The sequence below is a fragment of the Triplophysa rosa genome, linkage group LG14 (genome assembly GCF_024868665.1).
Source record: "Triplophysa rosa linkage group LG14, Trosa_1v2, whole genome shotgun sequence".
NCBI classification, from domain to species: Eukaryota; Metazoa; Chordata; class Actinopteri; order Cypriniformes; family Nemacheilidae; genus Triplophysa; species Triplophysa rosa.
Window position 1 is genome coordinate 10,205,625 of NC_079903.1, and position 17,713 is coordinate 10,223,337.

At 39.6% G+C, this 17,713-nt stretch overlaps 1 protein-coding gene across 1 annotated transcript in view; it reads left to right on the forward strand.

Annotated features, from left to right (window-relative positions):
- The window catches only part of traf4a (tnf receptor-associated factor 4a), a 28,707-nt gene that overhangs the window by 5,269 nt on the left and 5,725 nt on the right, over positions 1–17,713 (forward strand). Inside the window, exons 2-4 of the mRNA XM_057351325.1 lie at positions 14,309–14,360; positions 17,110–17,214; positions 17,366–17,527. Coding sequence (XP_057207308.1) covers positions 14,309–14,360; positions 17,110–17,214; positions 17,366–17,527 — 319 coding nt within the window. The remainder of the gene's footprint in view (positions 1–14,308; positions 14,361–17,109; positions 17,215–17,365; positions 17,528–17,713) is intronic.

Below are 17,713 nucleotides of genomic sequence, written 5' to 3' on the forward strand. Positions count from 1 at the left end.
CCACTGTCTGCAAGTGCATAGACAGCATTCCTGAGTTAATAACTGCGGTGCTTCTGTCTCGAACCCTCATAGATACCACCATGTTGTACAAAAGAAAGTTATGAACAGTGTATTAAACATCGGGGATCCGGGACTTGCCCGAGCATGTTTATTTCTAAAGATAAATGGTATAACCATTCCTCCCCTTTGTATCTGCACCCAAGGGAACTATTTTAGTTATGCAGTGAAGCACTTTGTCACTCACGCTTTGCATGCTGCTGAGGCCAGGTTGCTTTAACCTGGATTTATCGGAAACGTTTTATCAGCTGCTATATACAGTATATATTAAGATTATGTATTAAAAAGTGTGTGGCAGTATTGCGTATTATGAATAAATAATATCTTTTAGCAGGTACTTGGTATCGGAGCCAAAACAGAGTTGTAGTGTATTAAAGCTGCAATATGTAACTTTAAAAAAAAAAAGTTATTGAATAGATACATTGTACAGTTTTGTGGGGGATGTCAATTTGACCTGTTTTTCTCGCATAAAGTACGTAAAATAATTTGCCTTTAACAGAGAAGGTGATAGAGAACCAAAAGCTATAGATTGCAGCTTTAAGTTACTGGTTTTATTTGCGTATGAACCTACGACCTTAGAATTGTCTTAACTCTTTATGAAACAGTTGAGAAATTATAGCATTTATAAGATAAATTGTTAATTATATTTCATGTTAATATAGATATTTTACATCGTGAATGTACTGAAGTCTTTACTCCATGCTACATCCCTGTAACCGACAGTTGAAGGTCATCCAGATGCAATTAGATTCTCTCCGCTAAATGATTCCAGCTTTTTACGCTACAGTAATGTAAACCTTCAATCTCCGTGAGCTCAGCACAAGTCTCTAAATCCCAATCACATCCTGTTCCGCTCACCCACATTAATGCCCGTTCAGATTGCGGAGATGCGAAAAAGCAAACGAATACCCGACGAACCAAGTTTTCATATCAACGATGAAACAAATGTTCACCCTATTCTTGAGAAGAGAGAAGAGCATGGGGAGTTTAATAGATTGATCCAGGAGTCAAAGCTGTACCACGATCGTTTTCATCGTTACTTCAGGACGATGGTCTGGGGGTTAATTAGTTACCAAATGGCATTTGCATTGCAGCTGTACTATTTAAACGGTTGTAAAATATGTGTACACTTGACTTGATGTTTGTTTACATGTGTCTGTGCTTTCTACCTACAAGCAAAACTGCTTAGTTATTGTATATAAATAAAAATAAAGAAATTTGAAGAAACTGATTGTATTTGATGACTTTTTTATAATCTTTCATATTAATACAATTCACATGTTATGTTGTAGTATGGGATATTACAAATATATTGGCGGTACCAGTAAAAGTCATCAAATACAATCAGTTTCTTCAAATTTCTTTATTTTTATTTATATACAATAACTAAGCAGTTTTGCTTGTAGGTAGAAACTGTATATACTGTTTAAACTTTTATATTTGAATGCCACCTCAAATTATGCCACAGAACTTCTTTTTTGTCCTGGTTTTTGTAGTCGCTGTGACTTTTTGTACATGTGACAGTAACAACTCGACATCCATTTTCTCACAACAGCTTTTTGAGCGTTTAGCGCCCCCGCATACCCTCAGTGACTCTAGGCGCGTGACGTAAAATGCTTGATTCTTATTGGACGGTCCGTTTCTTCGCTTTGCGAATGGGGAAAGATTCTTCGCACTAGACGAAAAAAAAACATTCGCATTTTCGCCGCGCGGATATTCGCGGTCTATATGAAAGGCTTCATAAGAATCTATTGTTTTTGTTCTAGAACATTATCGCAACGAACATTCGCACCGAATATTCGCGGGCAATCTGAACGGGCCTTTACACGCAACTGATCTTTCGTTTATTTTATTTTTTCCGGCAACTCCATATATCTCATGCGACACGTGAAGTGGTTTAATCAAAAACGGTTGTATTTTCATGGATCTGGGGGCTGAGACAGCTGAGGGACCACGGGTGCGAGACCGCTACCCGTTGTGTGGCTGACAAGCAGGCATTTAAAAAATCCGCTGGTGAGGGAAGCAGCTGGGGTGGCGTGATCTTCAGGAAGAAGCGTTGGCGCTCTGAAGGCACCTGTCTTAGTGAAAGGCTCTCTTATAGAGCTCAACAGGTGTTGGCAGAGCACTTAATCTCTTCGGGTTAAAGCGTGCACTCATTCGGGCCTATTGACTGTCAATTCCGGAGGCAGACTGGATTGAAGGTCACAGCCATTGGTTCCTCTGTGTGAAAGAGGCCCTCTGATGGCTTCCTTCCTCCCTACCCGTGCAGATCCGCTGGGTGTAACGGCTCAAAGAAGTTCTTTCAGGTCCAGCATGGCACGTTATCCTCTTTTGGCTCTGCGGGTTTATTCTCAGATGTGTCAGAACAACACAAACTTAGAGTTTCTAGTTTCTTCTTTGCATCCGGTGAAAGAGAACAGAGAAAGTCTTTCCTCAGGTTCAGATGTGCTGATCATTCCATCTACTTGAGATGAATGAGATGTTAAAGAGTATGCTGTTTGAAGTATTGGTGCATGTCTTGTTCTCTGAGTCTTTTTCTTTCTTTTTCATGAAATGGCCATGGCTATTTTAAAACAAAGCTTCCGAAATATAAAAATTCTGTTATCGTTTATTCACCCTTATGTCATTTAAAACCTGTATACTCTTTCTTCTGTGGAAACACAAAAGAAGATATTTTGAGAAATGTCTTGGTTTTATGTCCATACAATGGACATCAATGGGGGCCAATGTAATTTGGTTACCAACATTCTTCAAAATATCTTCTTTTGTGTTCTGCAGAAGAAAGTCACATGACATGAGGATGAATAAATGATGAGAGATTTTTCATTTTTGGGCGAACTATCTCTTTAACTTTTTTTAATAAAAAGTACAATTTCTTATATTAAAATAATTACTTATTTCTTAAAAGGACATTTGCAGGTCCATACACAAAACATCAAGCCACTCTTTATACATCTCAATACTTGCAGAAGGAATTTCCTGAATATCATCTCAGTAAATGAAACCTAATGCTGTTACTCAGTGGCCGAGTCTGTGTGGGAGATAAAATGGATTGTGTTTCACTAATGGTCTCCTCTGCCTGCGCTGTGGGTTGATGGCGAGCACAGGGGTTCTAACATGTTCTTATCAGCTACATGAGCTCACATCTAGCTTCCCAACACGCTCGCCTCTCCCTTACACACATATACACACACCTGTCTGGCATGAGTAGCCTCACCTTTATCCCGTTACCATGGCCACTGTAGTTCTAGCCTAGCCAATGTGTGACACCTCCAAGGAGCGATGCACCTCTGGTACACAGTGTCGCTGATGAGCCTTCCTCTGTTTTTTCAATGAACCGAAACAGAAATCACATGTAAATGACATATTCCTCCCCCGTAGTGATTAACTGTCTTTAACTAGGGTTTTAAAAGTTTTAAAGTCAGGGAACGCGGAGACGGGCGGAGAAACTCAAGAGGTGTTTTCTCTGGATGACGTGGGTGACTCATGGCGTATATTAGGTGCGTAGTTGGTATCCACCAGCACGCTGTGACTCAGCCAGCCAGCAGCTGCACAACAGCCGATAATGAGAGTAAAATCTTTAACTTTCACAAAGCGCTGCACCCACTTTCCAGTTACTTTTATCAGGATGACTCAACAGTGGCGTAAACGCTTCTCGTTGTCCTTATCTTCTGCGCCGTGGTCCGCAAGTGGATATTCCCGCCTTGTTTTTGAACCCTTTTCAGTCACACAAGGTAAAATTAGATGGGGTGTGGTTGAGGTTTTTTCTTGGAGCATCTGTGGAGTAGAGTTAAATCTGGTTTACCACACAACACACAAATTAGCTTAAGTCTCGCGTACTGTTCATGTAGTGTCTCACGCAAGGACACACAATGAAGCGCTTTGTCGGTCTCGCGAGTTGGTGTCAAGCCACGGCTTAAGACTTGCTGGCGCTGGAGACTCATGAAGTTAATTTAGAGTTCATTCTAGACATATTAATTGAAGCTCAATTCAAACCATTTGTGTTGATACCTACAATATATTCACTGTTTTATTCGCTTTGAATGAAGGAAAAACAAACCATTATGAAGAGCTGATGACAAGCTTAATATGTTAGACGCTATTAATAGATATCAAAATGGATAAATATTTACTTGGGATTTGTGTGCTTGTACTCTCTTGTGTTGTATAAAGGGATGTATGGGTACAAAAAGATCGGTTCGCTTTTAACACGTTTTGTTTTTTTACTCGGTTTCGGTTTCCCTCACATTTTTATCCTTTGCAACACACAATATTTAGTTAATTCATAGAGTGTTGACTTGTCTTTAGTTGTACTTATAAATAAACATTAGACCGCATAATGCAGCGATTAACCAATCCCAATCAAGTATCCCACAGTGCCATAAAAAGATAAATAGTGACCACACATGTAGGCTATTTGTTGGCCTGTCTTGGTCTTTCATGGTTGAACCACTGTGAGAAGCGCATGACATTAAACATCAGCAAAATAATCCACCCATCCTCACTAGCGCCAAAGATAATATATATTGACAAGATGCACCACTGCCATTACAATGAATGGAGAGGAATGCAATGCTCAATATGGCCGCTCTAGCGAAGAAAGCCCCGCCCTTAAGTAGAACGATCCAATCGTCAATCGATAAAGACTAGCGATTCTCTGGGCGGGGCTTATGTGAGGCGCTAGCCAGCCTGTGCGCAATAGCTGATGCGACCTCGAAAAAGATGATTTTTAACGCAATTTAAGTTTAGCAAACCAAAGTTATGGTGCAGTCCATATCAGGTTGAATTATTGAAATATGGAAATATTCTATTTAATTGTGATTTTTGCCAGCGATTTTAGAAATATCTGCCTTCCACCATTCAAATAGATAGGACTGTTAACTTGCAATGACGTAAATAACTGACCAGAGGCGTTGCAAACAGGGCTGCCGAGTGGCACGACTTTCGTAAACGGACTTTGCTAGCGCTCAGGATTAGCCTGCTGCTAATTTGTGTCAAAGTTTGAGGTGCTGGTTTTATCTCGACAACTTTTTTTCCAGTCCAGAAGCCTTCCTGTCTGGCAGGGGTGTGAGATGATGGTAAGATAACTGTAACTGATCGCATCGCCTCCATTTTACGGTAAACAGGCTATTTTTAAAAGGGCCTCAATGAGAAGTAGACCGAGTGAGTGTGTTAAAAGCAATCAATGGGGAAAATTTGATATTCACCACTTATCAGATCATATCTATAAGATCATATCTCCAATTAACGTTAGCATCCGGTACCTTTTAGACGTAATAGCAAAGAGAATTGAGATCAGCCCATAAGTTTCGTACATCTGAAGTTCTGAACGTGCTCGAAGGCTCCGACTTAGTTTTCTGCTAAAAGAAACCCTCAGAAGATTGAATATATCAAGCTGGTGCAGGATTATCAGAGAGCCTTTATTAGCTTGTTCTTAGATCTTCTCATTTTGATGAATTATGTATTCATCTCAGAATGCGCTTTGAGAGCTTATGCTTCTGCAGCTCGGCCTGTAGCCATCTTTAAACGGAGACCTTTTTGAACATCTCTCCTACACACTAACTGCATGGGGCGAGAAGCCCTCACAGCTAAAAAGATAAGCTAAGAAACAGCTAAGCCTAGTCCTTTATACTCAATTTTCCCATCCAATTTCCACATCACTGATCTCGCACACTATTTAAGCTTCTTAAATTAGATTTGTCTTTGTCAACTGCGTTTTGTCAGTTTGAAACTTGAATTGACCCCGCAAGGGTGACAGATGTGATGTCATAATGGGCTTCCAAATGTGATTTTTTCCATAATGCTTCGCATTTATCACATTAAATGTGTCAGCACGCTTTGATTTTTGTTTTAATAGATGGTCAGTAGCTTTCAGATATGTCTCTGTGGCTTTGTATCTCTCTTTGTGTCTTATAACTTTGGTGGAGTGGATGCTATACGTACGACTTCACCAAACCAAAGGTTTGCAGAACATAAACAGTTTTGAAACAGGAAAATTAACCGTGGTTTTATTATAGTAAAACTGTTTTTACCATAGTTTTACTTCAGATATCATGGTTAAACTAAGGCTATTGTTGTGAAATCATAGTATATTTGTGGTAATGTGGTAAGTTACTGTAGTAAAACCATGGTTATTTTTTATTTGCATCATGTCTTATTTACTCGGCCAAGGTCGACTTTGTGTGCCATTCTTGTCATAACAAAAAAATACGGTTATTGGTAGCATCTCAGGAGTAGTTGTTTTTACATTGAGTTGCATAACAGAGTGAGCTAAAAGGAGGTAAAAGGTTGCACATCTCCATAATGCAGGTTTAAGAAATTTCATATTCTATATATTAATATAGGATTATAAAAAACACTTTAGTCCTATTATGTGTATTGTAAAGGACCAAAAGCCATGTCTTAAGACTCCTTCATGTGTCCTCAGTTGAACCATAGTTTTAGGATTAGTTCAAAACGGAGTCATGCATCAGATGTGATGGTAATCCATTTTCTCAGTCCTCAGGATTAGAGTAACACATCTAAAATGGCTCTAATATTTTTAAAGGCATACTTTTTTGGACCCCTTCTGAATCTCAATGCCCAGTCTTACCTCACCTTGATAGTTAGCACTGCGATGCCCTTTATCAGCATTAAAGAGTAGTATCGCCTAGAGACAGATCAGCATCTCTGTGCGTATGGACAGCGTCTCTTTTAAAAAAGCTGTCAGCGCAAGAGGAGCGTGCAGATCTGCTCCGTCGTGCGCCTGCATTCCCCAGGATCCCTACGGTGACTGCCTCCCCTCAAAGCACGCGTCTCCACACAGATGAACGTTTGACAAACATCTGCCCTTTACAGAGGCGGATAAATTTAGACCTGCCGTCTGTAATTAAACTGCCAAATCGTCCCGTAAGAGAACCGACTTTCCATTCATGCCAGTTTTGACAGTTGTGCGCACATGTGGAGACGTAGGCGAGAGAAAGAGAGACCGGAAGAAAGGTGTCTGACAATCAGAGTGAACATCAAAGCGGAGGAGTTAGCAGTTTCACGTAGGCATTTTACTGCGCTTTTTAGCACCTCCATGCAGACCGGTGTCTCCTCCTCACACGTGTGCCAAATCTAATAAACTCACTTCGGCACTTTAGCTGCTCAGAACGTTCTGTCTGTCTGTCTGTCTGTCTATCTATAATCTGTTGAACTGGGCAGGGTTCTTGATGTGATGGGGGCAGGGGGCTTGAACACACCTCCGTCAGGGCTCGTGGCAGGCGCGTGCAGACCAGTTAATGAAATGGAATTGATTTCCTCTCGCCTCCCACAAGCATCTGTACTCTACCAGTTGCATAAAAAGACTCCCAGAGTGAGCTATTGCACTGGAACCCTCTTTCAAGGTTAGGATACCACAAGGGTGTTATTTTCGCCAGACTTTGTAACACATTCGTTCATTCTGAATTTACTTCGTGGAGTACAGTTTATGACGCTCCAGTAAACGTGGTTTCCATTTCTGTCAGCAAGGAAAGCCTCACTGTGAGGATTACAGGTTTAATTACTTGTAGTTAGTACTGACATGATAAAAGGACACAGGCCATGTTTCTTTAAGTACATGACAGATATTTACAGTAAAAAAGTTGGTGCTTTGCAGTAGAAAAGAAGTGCTTGAGTGTCTATCAGGTGTGGAGTACTTTTATTGAATTCTCTTTGCTCTTTGATGACTCATAACAGGTGACGTCTAACGTCTTTTATTATTGAGTGTCTCCTAGCCCTAGAAGTATATCAAATTGACATCAAATTATTTATTTTTTTGATATCCACTGCACCTATTCCGTCTTTTACTACAGATAAAAGGTGCTCTTGCTATTACTATGAATATAAACACTACCACATTTTTTATTGGGAGGACATCTTTGTTAATATAAGTAAACTTTACAATAAGGTTGTATTTGTTAACATTAGTAAAGGCATTAGCTAACATGAACTAACAAGATCGTTTTTCAGAATTTGTTAATGTTTGTTAGTTACTGACAGACGTTATACATTTTTAAAGAATAAAAGAAAGAATAACTGCTGAAATGAACATGAACTTAGATGAATAAATAATGTAGAAGTATTGTTAATTGTTAGTTCATCTTAACTAATGTATTCACTTACAGTATGTTAACAAATGCAACCTTGTTGTGAAGTGTTACCATAATATCTTATGAACAGAAACCCATGAAACCTGGCAGCAATGCCCCCCCCCAAAAAAACCTGGGAACACTTTAGCATTCACAACATCTCCCTGCCAACCTCTCATATTTTGTTATTTTTATATGAGATTAACTTTGAGTTTAAACTTTGTTGTAGTCTTGTTAATGCTCTTAGTAATATGACATTTCAAAAACATTTCATTAGATCCCAGATGGTTTGCCTCTGAAATGTCAGCAGAGAGAGTGATAAGAGAAATGCAGAAACCTTTTGCGTAAGTGTGAACCTCTGTGACCCACAATGTGGCTTGTGTCATTGCAAACACGATAGCGGCACAGAATTTCATCCCACCATCGTGATTGCGAGGTCTTGGACGGACCACATGCTTTATCTGAGCGCGTCATCATAAATGAACAGTTGATTCAGCATCACTCTGCGCAGAATTTACATTATAAATCTATGTAAAAACACATCTGAAACGCTTTTGTTTAGGGTCAAACGTCAAGGTCAAGTTTTAGGGTCAAGTTTTTTGTTTTGCTAAATGACTGTTAAGACACTCAGGCATTAGTAGGCAGCAGTGAGTAACAGTTAAGTGTTAAGTGCTCGGCCACTGCAGTTTTCTTAACCAGCGGGCACGGGACTGTAGATTTATGATGGTCAAGCCTTCGCAATCTAACAACAGTCACGGTGTTGTGCTGACCTGAGACTGCCTGCGGAGGTTTGTTATCTTCACTGTTAGGTGGGCGAGGCAGCTCGAATCACCGTTATCCAGCCTAAATGCCAGGTCAGATTTTATTGCTCCTGTAGTTGTAAATCAGGTGTCGCAGGCTGGATTCGAACATGTATCTCCTGCATAAGCACTATAGTTAAAGCACAGGTGCTAACCATAGAGCTGGATGTAAACAATTCTTGTTACAGTAGGATTTAAAGGGATAGTTCACCCCCCCAAAAATTTGGTCATCATTTATTCACCTCATGTTGTTTAAAACATATGACTCTTTCTTCAGTCGAACACAAAAGAAGATATTTTGAGAAATGTCTCCGTGGTTTTGTGGCCATACAATGGAATTCAATGGGGGTCAATGTTGTTTGTTACCAACATTCTTCAAAATATCTTCTTTTGTGTTCTGCAGAAGTATGAAAGTCATTCAGGTTTGGAATGACATGAGGGTGAGTAAATGATGAAAGAATTTTCTTAAGTGAACTATCCCTTAAATGCCTCATTTTGTCCCAATGTAGCCCGAACGTAATTCATAACCTAATAAAAGTCCTCTATACAAATAAACACACAGTGTAGTTTTCAGGGCCAGATGTTCTTTTAGCTACTGCCGTCCTCAAGTGCACTTACTGTTCATTGATTTACACCTCCATTCAATTCTGAGACAGAAAGAGAAAGATATTTTCAGAGCCTCTCTCGACCCCTCCGAGCTTTCCTTTGTCCAGCATTCTTTACACTGATTGGCCACTTCCCCGCTGGCCCGCTTGTCAAAGGATTCGTCGAAGGTGCGAGTGCAGTGTTGTGACGCCTGTCTTCATCTATATCACTTTGCAAACGGATGACTGGCTAATCTGACCCAAGGGCACGTCAGAGAATTTTAAGAAGCTTGGGAAGCAATCAAGAATCATTGATGATCTGGAATGAAGTGTACACGCTCCCTGTGAAAACGACATAGCTGACCCCAATATGCCTGATGTTGGAGGACGAGATCAGAGAGCTGTAGCTCTTGACACAATGTGTTAAGTGAAAGGGGACAGACATGAATATGTAATTAGCCTGCAGGCGTTCTCATCTGTCCTGCTGTTAAAGCACACGGGCCCTCGGCTCGATTGGTCATCTTTTAGCATGAGCAGCTGTCACGCCTACCCGCTTGTTGAGGGAAACAGAGATTTTACTTTTAATGCGCTATTGTTTACCCCGTTGCTTGTGGGAGATCGGAGGTGGGGGAGTCCAGTGTTTTATTGGAGTTTTAAAGGAATAGTTAAACTTGATTATATCTTCTTAAAGGGACAGTTCGCCCAAAAATGAAAATTCTGTCATCATTTACTCACCTTCTTGTCATTTGAAACCTGTATGACTTTCTTTATTCTGCAAAACACAAAAGAAGATATTTGGAAAAATCTTGCCAAAAGAAAACTGTTAACTTCTATTGTATGGGGACAAAACCAGTGCAAGTCAATGGGGACCAACGGTTTTCTTTTACCAAGATTTTTCTAAATATTTTCTTTTGTGTTCTGCAGAAGAAAGAAAGTCATACCAGTTTGAAATGACAAAAGGGTGAATCAATTTTGGGGGGTGTAACCATGATGTATATTCTGTGGAACAGAAATGAGGAACTCCACAAAGGAACAATTAAAGGGAACCAATGGCAATTCTTGTCTTTTACGTCAAAGCTAGCGATATGTGGCAAGTCAGAAAATGTGTAAGCTTGAATGAGATTTGGGAATTGAGGGTTTGGACCAACATGAGGGTGGGTAAATGTTTTTTGGAGGGGGGGGTAATCTAGTCCTTTAATTCAAATCTCGAATCCAAACTTTTGTTGGTGTTAAAAGAATGCAGAGGAAGAGTTTTTTCTTCGAGCAAAATGAGCAGAGAAAGGGCCAAACATTATGCTAATGCTAATGCTGATACATCATCGTATCCATGAATCAGCCATAGCCATGAGTAGGGCTGCAAGATATATCGAAATATTGCGAACGTGCATATCACAATATGCACAAATGGTTTCCAATAAATTAAACTTTACTTCAAAAAGTTATGTATGGTTAAAGTTTCAGGTCTATGCAAAGACTGGTGAGACAGAGAGAGAGTGGCGCTGTCTTTTCCCAGAAATAATGTGAAACATGTTGGAAAAACAATACCATCACAAATATTCTAATGGTTTCCATCAAAATGCCATTATGAGCCATTAGCTTCTTCCATTAAAATACAAAATATTTTCTGTAGTGTGTTTTTGGCATTTTTCCAATAGGATTTAATGGTGTTCTATTGGTTCCCATCTGCTAAGTAGCATCCCACCTATAGAATCCATCACCAACCAGTAGGCACCATTATAGTTTCCATTAAAACCTATACTATTCCCAGTATAACCATTAAATCCATTACATTTTTGTTGTGTTTTGAGCAGGGTTCAGGGTCTGTTTTTAAATCATTTTTATATAATTTAATTAGAATTTCACAAACTTTAAGCATTGTCATATACATGTTGCATTTAACATTATTCTTCAATAACGTGCAGCTCCAGCCATGAGTCTCAACCAGACGTCTAAGTCGGAATCATAAGGTCTAAAACAGTTGTATGGCTCTCTTACTTTTTGGAAAGATTAAGTCAGAAAGAGTCTAACCAGTCACCCTCCTTGTTTCCATTATAAGAAATGAGAAGGAGATTCTGATATACCTTCCATTTTTCTCTGCCTACTGTGCTTCAATTCACATTTGTTCATCAGTTAAGGGGGCGGTACTCGGTTGTAAATCAGAACCTAACCTGAAAAGCTGATTGGTCCCAATGGAGCTGTATTGATGGTCTTGTAATACAGTCCAACAGCGTGCGTCGGATGCGGCTTTGCTGAGTAGGTCTGTCTCTGAAGGGTAATTGATTGACTTTTTTATTAAGGCCTGTTGTTAACTGGAGCCCCACTGACACACTAACCTTAATGGATGGAAGTTCCGACGTCTCCTCGGGCGTTAACATGTCCAAATCTCCATCTGGGATCTTTTTCCATGTCATCATGGGATGTTTTTGGTCTCTTAACATTAGGGCCCTTGTGGAATTCAATGGGGACGTATTGTGTACATTGTTATGTTACAGTTTATTTGCATAGCGAGTTGAGGGAAAGTCCATTTATTATTGACTTGTTTTACAATTACAACGTCTCGTGATACTGCAACTTTTTTTGCCCTTTGGCGAGAAAAGCGTTTTTATGACCATAGATAATCACCACTGCAATCGCTCTCAGTTTCTTCCTCATAGATAAATGCCATCATTGTATGTACGTGTTAAACTGGATCACATTCATGAAGACTGTATGTTGTTTGGAGAGCGTCTGTATCTCAGTAACAGGCAGTAGATGGGCCGTATTAACATCTCTCGGGAGCACTTTCACAGATGGTCCTTTGGTAGGATTATGTTTATGTAAATAATGCTGGTGTACAGTAGGACACACACACACATTCCTCCCTCATACTCCTGTCACTGCTATCTGCGGTCACTTCTATTATTTACCACAGTGAATATTTAATGGTGACATCAGTGCTCAGGACAGCCCATGCTGCTGCCCGAGGGGGTCTTCTAATGAGGCACGACACCATCTCAGCTGGTTACTTTACAGCCATGCCAAATCTCATGTCTTCCTGTTTCTCCTTTATGTGTCTTTCAGCCCTGTTCAGCTTTGTTGCGAATGGTTCATAACCAGAGTACATAATTAACCTTCAGCATAGTAAAAAAAGGGCAAACAAAGAGCCTCTACCCAGGTTTGGACACTCCTCAGGTCAGACAGGAAGTTGATGTTTAGTGTTGCTTGCTAAAGGTATGAATGGCATTGTATTGCTCATACTTGGGGTTAAGGATTAAAACAAACTCGAAAAGTTATACTAACAATAGACTTACATTGAGGTGGGTCCTGATAACTTGGGACCAGGGGCTGGATTCACAAAACTTCTTACTAAAATTCTTCCTCACTTTCATGCTGTTTTTTTTCTTGAATGCGAATAAAAAATGTTAAATATTTTGTATTCTCGGAAAAAAAAAACGTAAAGATTTTCTTTTTTCTCAATATTGATCTTAATAAATATCCTAAGAATTATTTAATCTTAAATTTTCTTAAATGTCAGAATGTAATAATGTGTTTTATACATGTATGTAGGTTTTGCAATCGTTTGTGTCGGGTCATAAATGACAGTTTTGACTTTTAATTCCCAAGGATTAGTTTAGTAATGAGGAACTGATTTAGTGATGATTTTTAATCAGAAAACTATTTTATTTGCATTTATTCTAGGTTAAAACGACTTGAAACATTTTTTACAAATAGAATTACAAATATTTTGATGTCATAATTTACATTTAGTCATTAAGCAGACGCTTTTATAATACACAAAGAAGGATTGATATACTTGTTGTTATTATTATAATACTAGCTCTAACATATTTTAAATACTGTAAAGCAGAGTTTGGGTTCTAGATGGAAGTACTATGGGCAGTCAATAGGGTATATGTGGAATGTCACATGACTTGACTAAACTGGAAAACTGGTCTTGTTACATTACTGCAAAAAATGAATTTCTAAGCATTTATGTTTTGTTTTCTAGTAAAAACATCTATAAATTCTTAAATCAAGATACATTTACTTGACAAGGAAAGTGACCTAAGATATTTTGTCTTGTTTTATGAAAGAAAATACTGTATATAACATAACATATATAAGAATTAAATAAGTTTATGTTTAAAACGAGCAAAAAAAAATCTGCCAATGGGGTAGTAAAATCATTTTGAAAGGTACTTAAGGAAAAGGTGAAACTAAATTCAAGATTATTTTTCTTACGCCACTGGCAGATCATTGTGTGTTTTTAGATTTTAATGTCACTGAGAAGAAGAAAAAAAAACGTTTGTATATACATAATGACTATGTTCATCTTTGGAAGCTTCAGCTCTATTTGAAACAAAGCACATGCAAGAAACTTGAAACGGATGTGATCGATAGACCTGTTGTGTGCATTTGTTAAAGTTGTTGAACACATCGCATACATATTTGTGATGTTCTTAAGAAAATACTTGAGAACTTCTCATGCCCCAAAATATCTTTCCCAAAAAACTTCGGGATAAAGCCCTTTTGACTTCTGAAAGTAAGCAACCGCATTGCAGCCACCCCAGAACACTCAGGCATTGTGGTGATGAGTTTTCCACAAGCAAGCCCCACCCACGTTTTATAGCAAGTAGTTTGACTCTTGCCATGTAATCTCAATTGCTTTCACTAGATACACTGAATCTGCTGGTTGTACGCTTAAGACAACCCAGCGCTGAATCGATTATTTGTGTCTGATTACTTTTCTACTGCTCGGCGACGATAACAATATATCCTCTCTTGCTTCTGTTCGCAGTGAGGGGGTCTTCAAGTGCCCGGAGGACCAGCTCCCACTGGATTATGCCAAGGTAATTCACTCAACACTAATCTCCAGTGCTTTCTGTTGTAGAACAGATTACAACTCAATCACTCACAGTGCTTTACATTCCTATAACATACTGTGGGATGGAGTTAAAGGCGCCTCGCTTTTTTACTTTACTCTCTGTACTTTACTAGAGAGTCGCTCTGCAAAAGTGTACGAAATGCTAGCGTGTCAACGGTCTGGTACCGCCCCAGGCACTTACCCCACGTCCACGCTTCTCAAATCTCAAACAACCCGAGTAATCGCACTAATGAACTGCCACCGGTCACTCGTGTCCCCAGGAATGTCCAAAGAAATCATGGAAGAAAGAGAGTTGACTCGGAGTTCCTTATCTGACAAAACGAGTAAAAGTGACAGTTCACCCAAAAATGACAATTCTCGTCATTTACTCTCCCTCGTGTCATTTCAAACCTGTCTGGCTTTCTTTCTTCCGCAGAACACAAAAGAAGAAGAAAGTTGGTAACCGGACAGCAGCGGCACCCATTCACTTCTATTGTATGGACACAAAACCAATGCAAGTGAATGGGTGCCGTTGCTGTTCGGTTAACGACATTCTTCGACAATATCCTATTTTGTTCAGAAAAGTGTTTAATAAATGTGAATTTTTTTTACTCATGTTGTGCCCTCGAGAGTAAGATTATGAAACACAGACTCCTCCAACAATGATGAACAAACCTTGAGTTTAACAACATCCAAGGCGGCAGGCATCGTTTCAGAGATGCTATAAAATTCCCTCTTACTGCGCGGTTTTCAACTGAACCGTTGAACCCTCTGAGTCATCTTCTCATGCAGTGCGCTTGACACACTTCTGCAAGGGTACATGCAGGAAGTTAAACCTGTTGTGCATTGCAGAGAGCTTTAGCTCAGTAATCCGTTGAAGCGGTGATTTGCATGAAGTCCAGGGGATAACTGTACTCCTCCTGGAAACCCTAGAGTTGTGCAGGAGGAGCGTGTGATGCTCGTGAGACGCATTATTACACAAGCAGTAATTTTAAAAGGCCTGACAGTCGCCCACAGATCACCCAGCCACCTCCGCAGGGCCGGTTGCCAGTTTGAGGTCGGGTTCATCACGCGTCTACTGTTTTATTTGGTACACCTACACTTCCTAAACGACAGTACTGTATGAAGTGAATACATAGTTAGTTGCAAAGCTACAATCCGAAATAATGAAAAGACCATCTTAGGTTTTCTTTTTAGATTTCTTTTAGGAACAGTGTAAAAGTGTGATTAATTTAGAGAACTTTAAATCTTTCAGAAATCCGTTGTGCGTGATGCAGAATGGCACAGTTGGGAGAGTTTATCTAAGTGTGCCAGAAAATCTGTCAATGAAAATGAATTTGTGTCTGTGGTTGGGACACAAATTTATTTGGAGGGGGTTTGGTGGCTCCATGTGGGACTGCATGGGTGGCGAACAGCAGCGGCGCTGCCTCACATGTCGTCCTATCACACAGTAGACGTGTGTGTATGTAAATCCAGCTGGCAAGGGATTTAGACTGATTGGATGAAGCATCGTCTCATCAACTTTATGGATGCAGAGAAGATGCAATAGCCTCTGGGTGTAGCGGATACGTACACACCAGTAGACACGTATATATGCGTTTTACAGAGCAGTGATGAGGTCACCATCTTCACGATGATCAAACAGCAGTATAATTGTGTTTCTATGAGACAAAATATATTTTTCCTTCACCATTATGCAATTTCTAATAGTATACAGCTTTGTCTTTGAGTCCACGTGTGTGAGTTTTAAAGGGATAGTTCACCGAAAATGAACATTATTTTATCATTTTCTCACCATCATGTCATTCCAAACCTGTATGACTTTCTTTCTTCTGCAGAACACAAAAGAAGCTATTTTGAAGAATGTTGCTAACCAAACAACATTGGCCCAAATTTACTTCCACTACTTGTGTATGGACACAAAACCACTGAGATTTCTCAAAATATCTTCTTTTGTGTTCCATAGAAGAAAAAGTCATATACAGGTTTTTTTTTTCATTTTTAGATGACAGATTTATAAATTACAAAAATGTTAACCTTTTAATAGTTACACACATTTAAAATATACAGCCAGCTAAAAATGATGGTGACTCAGACCTAGTCAAATGAATGTAAATTACGGCTAAAATTAATTAATGCTAAAAATGACGCCTTAACCAATCACAGAATTATTTGGTAAATTTATGTTTATTCAACATTTTGTTTGCATCATTTTTAGGGTGGTTTTCCAGGCAGGGCTTAAGACTAGTCCCAGACTAACCTAAATGTTAAAGGTGTCTTGATCAAAAACAATATGCACTGACATATCTTAAAATATATCTGTGCAATTGTTTTTGTCTCAAGATGCGCACCAGTAATGTTTTTTTGTAAAGTATGTTTTTAAAAACGACTTAAATAAAACGACTTAAGATAATCCCTGTCCAGAAATCCGCCCCCTAGTCACCCAAAAACAACTACCATACTTATCTATTTTCAAGATTGATTATTGCTGTCATTTCGGAGTACTAGTGCCCATCCCTATGAATGACGTGACGTTAGTTGTTATTATATCAACAAACAATCTCCTTTAACTGTAAGACAAGCTGCAGGCGTGTGCCGTGTCACAGATAATAAGTGAACGATTAAGTCCAGGCCTGTGCCCTGTCCTTGATTGGTTAATGTATGAGTGTGTGTGTGTGTTTCACGAGAGGAGACAAGCTTGATTAATGTGTCCTTGGTGTAATGGTGTGTTGTAGATCTATCCTGACCCTGAGCTGGAACAGCAGATACTGGCGCTGCCCATCCGCTGTATTCACAGTGAAGAGGGCTGCCGCTGGACCGGCCAGATGAAACAGCTACAGGTAACAACATTTTAACTTTAACATGTACCCAAAACAATCTGCAATTCATGCATTTAAGCTATACATTCTATGTGCAATTCCTGTGCATTCTTCAACATACAAATGTTTTCACAAAAGAAACCAAATCACACAGTTTTCATATCTTTTCCAGAGCCACTTCTCCACCTGCGCCTTCAACGTGATCCCCTGCCCCAACCGCTGTGCTGTCAAGCTGACGCGCCGTGACCTGCCCGAGCACCTGCAGCACGACTGCCCCAAACGCAAGGTCAAGTGCGAGTTCTGCGGCAGCGAGTTCACGGGAGAGGCCTACGAGGTACGCTGAACAGTTGTTAGCATTTGGCATTTTAGCTTTATGAGCATGTTGATTTGGCGGCTAAGCAATATTAGCTTGATTATTTTCTGGTTTTGTTGTGTAATAAGGGTTACGGCGTGTTTGTCTCACTGTGGTGTAATTCACACAACGTGTTAACTCCGAGAATTGGCAGCTAAATGTTGTAGT